The sequence below is a fragment of the Lycium ferocissimum genome, chromosome 7, assembly GCF_029784015.1.
Source record: "Lycium ferocissimum isolate CSIRO_LF1 chromosome 7, AGI_CSIRO_Lferr_CH_V1, whole genome shotgun sequence".
Classification (NCBI taxonomy): Eukaryota; Viridiplantae; Streptophyta; class Magnoliopsida; order Solanales; family Solanaceae; genus Lycium; species Lycium ferocissimum.
Window position 1 is genome coordinate 23,502,863 of NC_081348.1, and position 12,460 is coordinate 23,515,322.

Sequence of the window (12,460 nt, forward strand, 5' to 3'; positions counted from 1 at the left end):
TAACAACCTTAAATGACCTCCTCGACTTATAGAAAAGGGACACAACAACACAATATGCTTCATGCCTCTACATAGTCATAACTTCGAATTATCTTAAAATCATTTTCACAACCAGAAGGTTCTCATTGGAATAAAGTAAGCCAAACACATGACTATTTAGATAGCTAACAGTGATATGTTTTAGATTTAACACACTATATTAGATTTCATGGTAAATTCTTAAAGTTGGTAACTCAATCATTTCCTATTTCTACTTCAACTGCTCATAAAGACATGTATTCCTAAATGATAATGAAAGAAGAAAAAAAAAATCCCAAATACACCTTTTAACATCAGTTTCTATCATCATCTCAGCTAAACGGAAATGCTCTTAGGACATAATTTCTTAAAATAAGGACAACATCTTATCACATAGACAAAACAGAGAAAATAAGGAGCGGGTATACCTTTTGCGGGTGCAGTGAACGGGGCTTTAGATCTCCGATCTACGCTCAAACCCAAACGATGCTCAGATCCGCGGTTTCGGCAGAAATAACAAGAGAATGAATACTAAGTGCTTTGAGCCAGAACAATAGGAAGAAGATTAATTAGTTTCAAGGAGAGATGTGGCGGCTTCAAAGCTTCTCTTAAATGAGTAGAAAATGCTGGTATTTATCGTGAAGAGTTAGGGTTTTTAGGCTAACATTTGGGCGGGATTTCAAAAGTCTAGGATTTGCATTTCAAAATAGTCATTTGAAGATCAGTCAAGACCATGACAGAAAAAAGCTGAAGAAATCTCTGTCACCATATTCAATATTTGAAATATGGACGTTATATATTGATAGAAAGGGTTCTGATAAATATTGAAACAAGTTAAAGTTTGCACGGAAATGGGGTGAACAACCTCTGTCCGTGGCTAAGAAAAGGAGAACGTTTAGCCAAAAATGGAGATGAAGAGAGAGCAAGCGCAGCTGATGGGTTTATTTTATGAAAAGTGTTTGCAACCCTAGTTGATTTTTTAGACAAAACGGGTCGGGTCGGTTTAAAAGAATAGTGGGCTGCATATTGGACCTATTTTTTAAGAGATGCTCAGATGGGCCATTTATTCGACCGAATGGGCTATCCATTTTAGGCTGAATTAGAGACAGATTTGTGCAAAGGCATTTGAGCTTAATTCAAGAATATTTCCTTTTTTATAATGCTTTGAGATTCCTCTCTTACAACTTGGAATGAGATAAAATCATTTTCAACAGGTATAATATCGTATATAATAATAAAAGGATTAACTATTAATAGCTTAATATCAAGAATTTTAAAGAGATACTAGCAAGTTATTATTTTAAACAAAATTGTCGACAAACTAGGCAAAATATAGTATTTTAAAAATTATTGATGACAAGAAGCTCAAAGACATTAAATGGAAGAAAAAAGGGTCAAAATTAGGTGTCAAATCATTTTTATCTACACGATGAATTTGTTAAAGCAAAGTGAATCTCCGCAATTGCTACATACCATGGTACATGGATACGTAAGTGGATTGAGACAATGTCGGGAGGGAAACAATCACGTGGAATCAAGGAGAACTTAAACAAAAATATCAAAATTAGAGTTGAACCATATTGATCTTTCGAATTTGAGTTCGTAATGTTAACATTTCCACTATGTTTAAATGATCAGCAATACTACTACTCATGAAAGAACAACAAAAATTATATAGCAATAAGTAGATGTACTCTTTCCTACATAAAATAACACATTCATACATAGGTTATATCGTACATAAACTAGTTCCATGGGATCATTAATAAGTTACCAACAAATTTTGGATCCAACATGGAAAATTATGTGCGATAAAATTTATCCGATAGTAATATTATTATTCTTATATATGTTATTTGGAAGTTTGTTCAAACTTCGTTGAAGCATCTATACAAAAATCACATTCCCGTACTAGTTAGTAATAAAGAGATAAAATTAAACAAATCTATATTTCTGTTGTAACATTTATTTGATTGTAAAATCCAATACTGCTATTATTACTAATATTTGAAAGTTATTAAAAACCATGACCCAAACACTGTAAATTGATGGGCTTTTTGGCGGGAAAATTAGATGTCATAACCTAGGGTTGACTAAAGATTCTGCAATTCCTCTTCAACTCCATTTCTTCCTTCACCAGCGGAGCAAATATTACCTCTGTGCTAAGGTGAGTCCTCAGCTGCATATATTATAATGACGACTTTCTCTGTTTTCTTTCAGTTTCTTCATTGTTCAATTAAGTTGTATTCAGTTACTGTAATTTCTATGATATAGATACTGTTAAGGGGTCGTTTGGTTCATCTGATAAGGTGGGATATCCCAAGATTAAGGGTGAGATTAAATTTATGTTTTGTTTGGCTGAAGTTATAAATTCATCAATTATCCTGGGATAAATCCAGAGGCGAATCTAGGATTTCTTAGCAAGTGGGAATTGATTCCTAATCCTCTACGTGCATTTAACCAAGTGCACCATTCAAACTTTTTGGAACATGGGTGCCAGCAGTTAATATTATATCAATTCTAGAAAATATGGGAGATCATGGGTTCACGTGCCCCATTTTTATAAGTAAATTCGCCCCTGGATAAATTTATACATTCAACCAAATGAAGTAAAATTTTATCTCAAACTTAATCCTGGATATCCCACCTTATACCATCAAACTTGGTATTATTTTATCCCACCTCCTAGGTGGGATAAATTAGTGGATTATAATCCTAGGACTATAATCCCGGGATGACTTAGTCCGCAAACCAAACAACCCCTTAGGCTTTACGGTGGCACTGTAATTGAATGGTTTATTCTGTTATTTTGAATTTTCCAGGATTTTGAGCACATTAAAAGAAATGGGTGAGGAAGGAAATCCACAAACTCCCAGAAGAACCACTAGAGCATCATTGTCTAGCACATCGGATCCGAATATTTCTACAGGGAGGTTAAAATCGTGTAATCAACAACCTTTGACAATACATGACCTTGCTTATGGGGATGAATCAATTAGTTTAGATGACTTGATTTCTAGTTTACCTGGTAGACGCTCGCAAATAATTGAATTATTACACCTTTTGGGCCCCTTGGATTCTCCAATGTTTCCTGTTTTCATATATGGAGGTGCTTCCACCGGGAAAACAAGTACGATTCTTCAGATATTCAAGCACCTAAAGCGTCCGTTTGTTTACTGCAGTTGTATAACATGTTATAGCCCGAGGATACTATTTGAATCTGTGTTGAACCAGTTATTGCTTCATAGGAAGAATGAAAGCAATCGTTATTCAAGTACGAAACGCTGTGAAAGGCCTTCCGATTTTGTAAATCTTTTGCAGGAGGCTCTTCGTAGTGTGGTAGATAGTTTAAAGGGGAACATGGTGAAATCAAGCTCGAAGAAGTCGGTGGGAGGGGCTAGAGGGAAAATGGTTTACTTGGTTTTTGATAACTTGGAGCTTGCTCGTGAATGGGACAAGAGTTCCAATATATTGCCTTTTCTCTTTAAGCTCTATGATATTCTGAAAATGCCAGAAGTGGGTTTGATTTTTCTCAGTAATGCCTCACCTGATACGTATTACTCAGACACTGGTTATGTAGAACCCATTCCTGTTTACTTTCCTGATTACACTGAGGATGAGCTTCGTCAAATCTTGATGAAAAACCAGGAAAACCCAAAGCTATATTCCTCATTTCTCGAGTAAGTTTGAGTTTGCAATTTGATTTTCATCACTTTGGTGGCTTTATTACAAATTCAACCAGCAACACATATTCTGACTTATTTTAATACAGAGTGGTGCTGAGGCCATTTTGTCGAGTTACTAGACGAGTTGATGAGTTGTCAACATCCTTCTCATCATTATATCAGATATATTGTGAACCTCTGGATGATTTAGGCGTTGTTCCAAGTGAAGATATGAAAAGAAAACTATTTTCTCATCTTCAGCCACATATTGGACCATCCCTGAATGACACATTCAAAGCTGAAAGCAGGCTTTCTTCTGAAGCCTCAGCTAAGACGAACAAATGGAAAGGCATTGCCAAGAAAAGTGGAGTTTTTGAATCTTCCGATGAGATAGACTTTCATATGTCTGCTTGTGCCAAATACCTTCTTATTTGTGCTTTCATTGCTTCAAGGAATCCTGCTACCCTTGACGCACACTTGTTTGATTCAACTGGAGGCTCCGTTAACCCAAAACGAAAGAGGAAGTAAGTTTGAATTCTGTTTTTCTTACGTAGCTGTTATATCGAGTTCCTTCATTTGCTAGACAAACTGCTTGTATTGATGGTTTTCTTCGCATTTACATGAGTGCTTTGGGCATAACTCCATTTTTCTTCAATTCGTCAGAGAACAAACATAGTGAGTTTTTGTTGCGTGATAAATCGGAATACTTTGACATAGGTATTACTGAAATTATCAGGGGTGATAAATTGGACTACTTGACAGAGGAATCACTGGAATAACCAGATGTGAAACTGAGAATTTGCTTCCTTTTCATCTTTTTTATCATTGAAGCTGTTTGAAACGTTCTCCTAGTGTTATGAAGCTTTAAAGTCCTATTGGCTCGTTCAGGAGAGTTCTTAAGGGAATTTAAGTTTTGAAGAAGTGGCGATGTTGTCTGATGATTAGGTTTGTTAGAGGATCGATTAGGTTTGTTAGTCAATCCTTATTGGCATGTGAAGTGTTGCTACTTCTTATTCTTCACTAATATCTCTCAAGAATTTGTGTGAAACTGCTATTTTACCTGCCTGGTATTTGATGAGCTCAATCCCTTTTAAAGTTAAAAGTGTTTCACATTTATCTGATGCAAATCATATTTTAGTTGTCTTTGAGCATTTTACTTCTTTTGCCCTTACATGCCTAAAGATATGATCCCTGCTTTTAGGAGCTCGGTGAAGTCAGTTGAGAAAAAGGAAACTGCAGAACAAGAATTGCTCTTGAAGGGACCAGGAACGTTTCCCTTGGAAAGATTATTAGCCATATTTCAGTGTGTCGTATCTGTTTCAGAATGCTTACCTGATGAAGAAGCACAAGGAGATGGTGGATTGGAAGGAGAGAGTTGGACTAACGGACTGTTGTCTGATGTTCTTTTGGAATTATCAAGTCTGTGTAATGCTAATTTTATCAGTAAAGGTGGAAGTTGCCCCTTGGAAGGGGCTAATCGGTACCGATCTATGGTGTCTGAAGCTATGGCTCTTAAGGTAACCTTTCAAAATCTGTATGCATAATTGTCTAAAGTAAAAAATGGCCATATTTTCAGAAGCTGTTCTCACCTTCCATTGTGGCTCGTTTTGTTCCTCAACTTCTGCAGGTTGCAAAGAGTCTAAAAGTTCCTCTGGCAAAGTATTTATATAGAGGATGATATAGAAGATGTCCCTTCGCATAACTTACATGGAGCCACTCATGTTAATGTGATTTTGCATGTCAAGAAAGAGCAACATGATGCAGCAACAATGTGATGTCTAACCAACCCCGGTGGCATGTTGAATGTGCGATTAAGATTCTACTTATATGTATCACTCATTTTTGTATACTCGGTGTTGAGAGGCTAAATGTAAGTTGATTGGGTGTACTCCATGAAGAACAATTAAACAGTATCATCTATTGAAATAATCGACTAACATGGAACATATGACGACACCCAAGTGATTAGTAGTTAGTTGCTTTCTAGGATTTTTCGTGTTCAAGAATCTAGCTAGTTCATTACATGATTCAAATTCGATTCCTCTTGAAATCTTTTTATGTTTTTGAACATGATCAGTGATATCTGCTGTAATTGGTGCTATAGAATCATGAAGCATGTATATTTTGCCGGAAGGTACTTTTGTGGTCTTCCAAACTAACTGCACCGGTGGCAACCCATTATTTCTGTTTTTGAATACTTCCCTGGAGGAATAGTTGAGGTGTGCACAACTCTTGGCTACACTACTCTGGTGATATCAAGCAAGGTGCAAGGATGTCTGGAAATAGCTAGGTACTCTCTTTGGTTTGTTCAATGTGAAATCTTTATAATGCTTTGTTGATCTTGGAATATATGCTTTCTCTCATACTGCTCTATGGACTAGAAATGGGTCCTCAGAAAAGGGGAAGGGGATGTTTTAATTTTTTTTTTTATCATTGGTACAGTTCCATGGTACTCGATATTACTCGATACTTTCTTATACATGTGTTCCTTCTTTTGAGCGTTTCGTGGGTGATGTCGAGGACAGTTTGTGGTCTCTGAAGAAGCTTGCATGAGAAAAACTAGCGCAATAGAACAGTAAGTGTGATCATGCTGCATAATGTAGTTGCCCAATTTGGATGGGATGCAATATATAGGTCTTTTGAGGGACAGGAAAGCTCAATAATTCAGATCAAGAAGTTTTTTTTTCTTTTTTTCTTTTATATCACGTTGGCCGTAGCAAATTCCATTTCTACAGTTGATGGATGGGTTTTCTTGGTGCTAATTGCTAAGTTTACGCCATAGTGCTCTCTCTGTAGCGCTTGCCTATTGGGGTTCTCTCTTTTTTATTTTTTATTAACTCTTTTATTTGTCAAAGTCCAAAGGTAGTTTGTGCATGTATTTGATTTCAATATTGTTAAATACCTGCATTAGAGACCTATATAGCAGGGAGAAATGTTCTAAAGATGGTTGTTTCATTGTCACCATTAGGAAGAGTCGATTCTTACTGCTACCTTTGTCCAATTGAATTTGTTTCTGGATAATGTTTCCTGATATGTGGAAGCATTTAAGCTATGAGTGTCAAATAGGTGGTTGTATTGAATTTGGATGGGTAAAGATGGATTGAGTTAATAAATGAGCGGGTTAGTTTGGACGGTTAAAGTGAGTTGAGTTAATAAATGGGTCGACTATTAGTTGCAAAAAGTTACTTGAATTGAGATGAACCGGGTCAAAGTGGGGTAAATAGCGGGTCATAGCACAACCCACCCAGCTCTTACCAATTTTCAATTTCTTTATTTATTTTGTATAATTTGTTTATTTACCTAGTATAATCTTTTTCTTTATAATGTACTGCATATATTACATGACAATAAAAAAAAGATGATATCTCATCGGTTAATTGTGGTTACATATTTAGCCAAAATCACCTTGACATATTGATTGATTGGACGGGTAAAAATAGTTTGAGTTAATAAATGACTCATCCAAACTCAAGCGGGTGTGACTATTTCTCGGGTTCTTTACATACATTAGAAAATTAGCAAAATACTACACGTACTCGTACGAGTACTTATATGTGTTGACTATTTTTACCCAAGAATGAGTCCCATGTAACATCGACTATCGCTAAGTGTGTGTTTTTGTACGTATAAGAATATACTATCAATTGATAGTTCTTTATGGTCTTTCTCAGGATTAGAAGGTTGTCAATGAGATTTAGTTTATCACCTAAATTATTAGGAGACAGTTGCACCAATCTCAGAAAAAGAATTCTGGCAAAACAAGTAAGGAATTTGGTGAAGTGACTTACCCAAATTAAGAAGATACATTTGCTAATCCATCAACTTTAGAAGCTTCCAAAGTTTGCCATTTTTATCAATAGAAAAATATACTACTTCCTCGGTCCCAATTTATGTGATCCTTATCGTTTTTCGAAATTCAAATTGTATGAATTTTGACCAACATTTTAAGATATATTTTTTCACCAAATTGATATGAGAAAAGTTGCAACTTATAGAACTTTTCATATAGTTTTCAATTATATAAATTTCGATCTTAAATATTGAGTTAATCTAATTCAAGTTAGCTTTAAAGCTTAGTCAAATTGACTCTCGAATAGTGAAAAGTATCACATAAATTGGAACGGAGGGAATAATTTTTTTTCCATTTTCAACTCCCCAAAAACAAAAACAAAAATAACAAAAATCAAGAAAGAAATTGACGGTTGACCTCAAGATAGCATTTGATGCCTGCTGGATCTATCTTAACTTGCAATTCTGCAAGAAGAAAGGCTCGATTTCCCAATCAATCGGCTAAGGTTTCGTTCTGTTCGAAAAACCTCTGCACCCTTTGACTTTTTTTTCATTTTTCAGAACCAGAAAACCATGGCAGTAGTCTATAAGGGTCGTTGACTTTGCTCCTCTGTCTCATTCTTCATTCAAGAGAGTCAAAGTCAACTCCTGCCGCGGTAAATAAATTTTATTTTTTACTATATCCGATTTATTTATATCATCAGTCTCTTTAACTCTTTAAAGTTTTTGAACACTCCTTAAGAAAATTATCGAGGATTTGATCAATATCATCCCTGTTGTTTCACCTCAACTTCCACTACATCCTTATAATATCTCACTTAACGAAAAACATCCCTTAAGTTTCCTGAACTTAACCAAAAACATCCCTCGGATAACTTTTCCATCTATATTTAAGGGTGTAGTGAAAGTTGAGGTGAAACAATAGGGATGAAAGTTAAACACGCTAAATTATAAATATCCTTTATCTCTCTTTAAACATATCACTTAATTTAGGTTTTGAAACAAATCACATGTGCCAAAACGACTAATATTTGAGTTAGGAGTTAGTATAGTACGTAATATCTAGTGGTAAAAGGATATACATAAAAAGGGATAAAAAAAAGTTGGATGGGATATAGTCAAGTAGCGTGAGGTACTTGGCTATAAATTTGTTGGTGGCAGGTCGTTCACCGAACCCTTAACCAGCTTGCATGATCACACACCGTGTTCCATTTATGGTTGTTCTACTAATTCTAAACTATAAATTTTTCCACCCCAAAATAAAAATAAAAATAAAAATATAGCATCTCCATAACTATAACTCCCTATTCCTTTGTATGTTCATTTCCCTTTTATTTTGTTTCAATGGAATCTACATCTGTTTTTCTCTTTCTCCAAACTTTCTCAACTAATCTCATTTACTTCATTATATTCACTACCCTTTCATTCAATGCTCGAATTTAAAGACCAGCTCCTTTCTGCAAAAATTAGTTGGGGAGCTTTTCATTCCAACCTCCACCCCTTACCCCCCACCACCCTCATTTGTATTTTTCCTTTGAGTGTATAGTGGTTTCACTGATTGTCCTTTTGCTACAAATCTTAAATATAGTCTTTTCCGGTATGCATTTATTGTTTTTGACAGAGGGGAAAAAAAATATTAGATGGTGAAATTCAAGAAACAGTCTGGCGCTTAGTTATTGCTCCTCAATTCTACTTCAACTACTATTATTTTCCTCCCTATAAATTCCCTTTTGTTCTCAATTTCTTTTGTTACATCTCATAATACTACTGTCTACTACTATTCCCACTGAGTACTATAACTATACTGGCCATTTTTTCTTCTTCTTTTATATGCTCTCAAAATATGGACATTGCCATAGCTTTGCTCTTGTTTACTGCCATAACATGTTATCTTCTATGGTTCACCTTCATCTCAAGATCTCTCAAGGGTCCACGTGTCTGGCCCTTATTGGGCAGCTTACCGGGCTTGATCGAGAACTCGGAGCGTATGCATGACTGGATTGTGGACAACCTACGCGCGTGTGGAGGCACGTACCAGACATGCATATGTGCCATCCCATTCTTGGCCCGTAAGCAAGGCCTCGTGACTGTCACGTGTGACCCGAAGAATTTGGAGCATATTTTAAAGACCCGATTCGAGAATTACCCGAAGGGTCCGACTTGGCAAGCCGTTTTCCATGAGCTGCTTGGCCAAGGGATTTTTAACTCTGATGGTGACACGTGGCTTTTCCAAAGGAAGACGGCTGCGCTCGAGTTCACAACGCGAACTCTCCGTCAAGCCATGGCTCGGTGGGTCAATCGAGCCATTGACCTTAGGTTTTGTCCTATTCTTGAAACGGCTCAGCTTGAGGGAAAGTCGGTTGACTTGCAAGATCTTTTGCTTCGGCTCACTTTCGATAACATCTGTGGCTTGGCTTTTGGTAAGGACCCTCAAACACTGGCACCCGGCTTGCCCGAGAATACGTTTGCTTCGGCTTTTGACCGAGCCACGGAGGCGTCATTGCAGCGTTTCATATTGCCAGAAGTTATATGGAAGCTGAAGAAATGGCTTGGGCTTGGAATGGAAGTCAGCTTGAACCGAAGCCTTGTACAGCTGGACAAATACATGTCTGACATCATCAATACACGTAAGCTTGAGTTGATGAGTCAGCAAAAAGACGGAAACCCACATGATGACTTGTTATCAAGGTTCATGAAGAAGAAGGAATCCTACACGGACAAGTTCTTGCAACAAGTGGCACTTAACTTTATCCTAGCTGGACGTGACACGTCATCAGTCGCGTTAAGTTGGTTTTTCTGGTTGGTCATCCAGAATCCAGTAGTTGAACAAAAAATCTTACAAGAAATATCTACGGCCTTGATGGAGACACGTGGCATTGACACGTCATTGTGGCTCGATAAGCCGTTAGCATTCGAGGAAGTTGATCGGCTAACCTACTTGAAAGCTGCATTGTCGGAAACTCTCCGGCTCTATCCATCGGTCCCCGAGGACTCGAAGCACGTGGTGGTCGATGACGTGTTGCCAGACGGGACATTTGTCCCGGCGGGTTCGTCAATAACATATTCCATATATTCAGCAGGAAGAATGAAGACTACGTGGGGAGAAGATTGTTTAGAATTCAAGCCAGAAAGGTGGCTAAGCCCGGATGGTAAAAAGTTTGTAATGCATGAACAATACAAGTTTGTGGCATTTAATGCTGGTCCAAGGATATGTCTAGGGAAAGACTTGGCATATTTGCAAATGAAGTCGGTGGCGGCTGCAGTGTTGCTCCGCCACCGGCTCATGGTGGCTCCCGGCCATAAGGTAGAGCAAAAAATGTCGTTGACTTTGTTCATGAAAGATGGACTTAAAGTCAATCTTCGTCCAAGAGACCTCACACCATTCGTGAATAGTGTAAAGAAGGAAAGAGAGGTCCAATTAGTCCAAAAATTGAATGGGGACAAAGATGAATGAATGTTCATAGTGGGGAGAGGGGTAGGGGGTGGTTGAGGTGAATTAAAGAATGGTGTTGGCAAATATTGATTGTAAGGAAGTATAGTTCAATTGGATGAGCTTATTATGGTGGTTGAATTCTCACATGAATGCTCAATTATGGCAGCTTTTTTCATAAAGGAGAAATGGTGGTATTCACGATTTTGAGGTACATCACATTCATTGTGGGAGAAAGTTTTATTGAGGGGCAGATGGCACAATTGGAAATGATTTTGAGGTTGAAGAGGTGGGAGATTTCTGAATAATTTTACCAGTAACAAGTTGTACAAGTATTAGCTAGCACTGTTTTTCTTCTTTTAATTATTTTAGTATCCTAAAGCTGACCACTTTATTTGTTCCTTTTACTTTGTTTCGTTATTGTGCCTCAATTCTTTGTATTTTCTAGCTTGCACACTTTCACTTTTGTTTGGTATGTTAATTCTTTTGTATCTTGTTATTATTTTGAATAATGGTGTTTGTTTTATTTCTTTGTTTCTGACCCCTCTTGTCCCACAAAATACAATTAAATGCTTCTTGTTCAATGGCAAAAGGAGAGAAGTGGATCACGGGTCAAGCATAACACAACCTAAAACTTTTCTGTAAAATTCTTGGTTGAGATTAGTTTTTGGAAGATCGTACACAACCAAGTTATAGCTAAAATGACTGAATATCTTCAAAATTAAATGATATTTCCAACCAGGATTTGAAACCTAACTGTCCGCAAATCATTTCTCATTTAAAGGTGAAATTCGTTCAAATGGCAAGTCACATGTTAACTGGAATTGAACATCCAAAAAAATGCAAGATTTTAAAGTCTTGAAGAGGTTGATGTCTCAAAGCTATTATGGAAATGGGGCCTTAGTTTAATTATATCTCAATCTCATGGTGAAGGGCTGAAGGCTATATAATCTGTTTTGTGTCTTTCTTTATAAACTCAACTCTGTTCTTTTCCAGGATTTTGCGAAATCTTGTCTGCTGCTGCGTATCCTGATCTTCGGACCAGAAACTAAACATCTCTCTTTAAATGTTTCTGTTAATCGATTGATGAGACAAGATCTATATTCATTTGAAAGAGTCCACATCACACCCAGTGCTTAAGGGTGTAATTTGCAGGTTGCCCTTCGCTGGGTGGTCTTTAATTTTTGCCCTTTGCTAAAAATTCCTTTGGTTTCGGATTCGAACCCCCTTTCAGTCAAATTTTTTTTAAAAAAAAAATCGCAAGACAATTTTGCATGGTAGAGTTTTGCCTGCTTCAGACAGAGTTTCAAACTTGCGAATCCAAACCTCTGCCTTGCGAAATTCCTTTTTTTTTTCTTGGGGTTGTTCAAACCCAGAACCTCGGGGCATTAGGTGAAGGGCAAAAATTAAAGACCAATTTGAGGGACAAAAATTAAAGACCACCCCAAAAGAAGCACAATCCGCGCAAAAAATAAGACTTGCTCAATTTACAAATCTAGCACATAAGTTAAACGAATAATGGCGTGCAAGTAAGTATAAGTAATTCAAAGACTTAATT

General features: G+C 36.9%; 2 protein-coding genes across 2 annotated transcripts; both read left to right on the forward strand.

Moving 5' to 3' along the window:
• The first annotated feature begins 2,833 nt into the window (after window positions 1–2,833).
• LOC132063899 (origin of replication complex subunit 5) lies at window positions 2,834–5,816 on the forward strand. Its single transcript, XM_059456646.1, has 4 exons — window positions 2,834–3,698; window positions 3,791–4,207; window positions 4,885–5,200; window positions 5,311–5,816. The coding sequence occupies exons 1-4, from the start codon at window positions 2,863–2,865 to the stop codon at window positions 5,359–5,361; spliced, it is 1,620 nt and encodes a 539-aa protein (XP_059312629.1). The 5' UTR covers window positions 2,834–2,862; the 3' UTR covers window positions 5,362–5,816.
• A 2,991-nt stretch (window positions 5,817–8,807) lies between these two features.
• Window positions 8,808–11,428, forward strand: LOC132063900 (cytochrome P450 86A8-like). Its single transcript, XM_059456647.1, has one exon. The coding sequence runs from the start codon at window positions 9,316–9,318 to the stop codon at window positions 10,924–10,926; it is 1,611 nt and encodes a 536-aa protein (XP_059312630.1). The 5' UTR covers window positions 8,808–9,315; the 3' UTR covers window positions 10,927–11,428.
• Window positions 11,429–12,460: the final 1,032 nt, after the last annotated feature.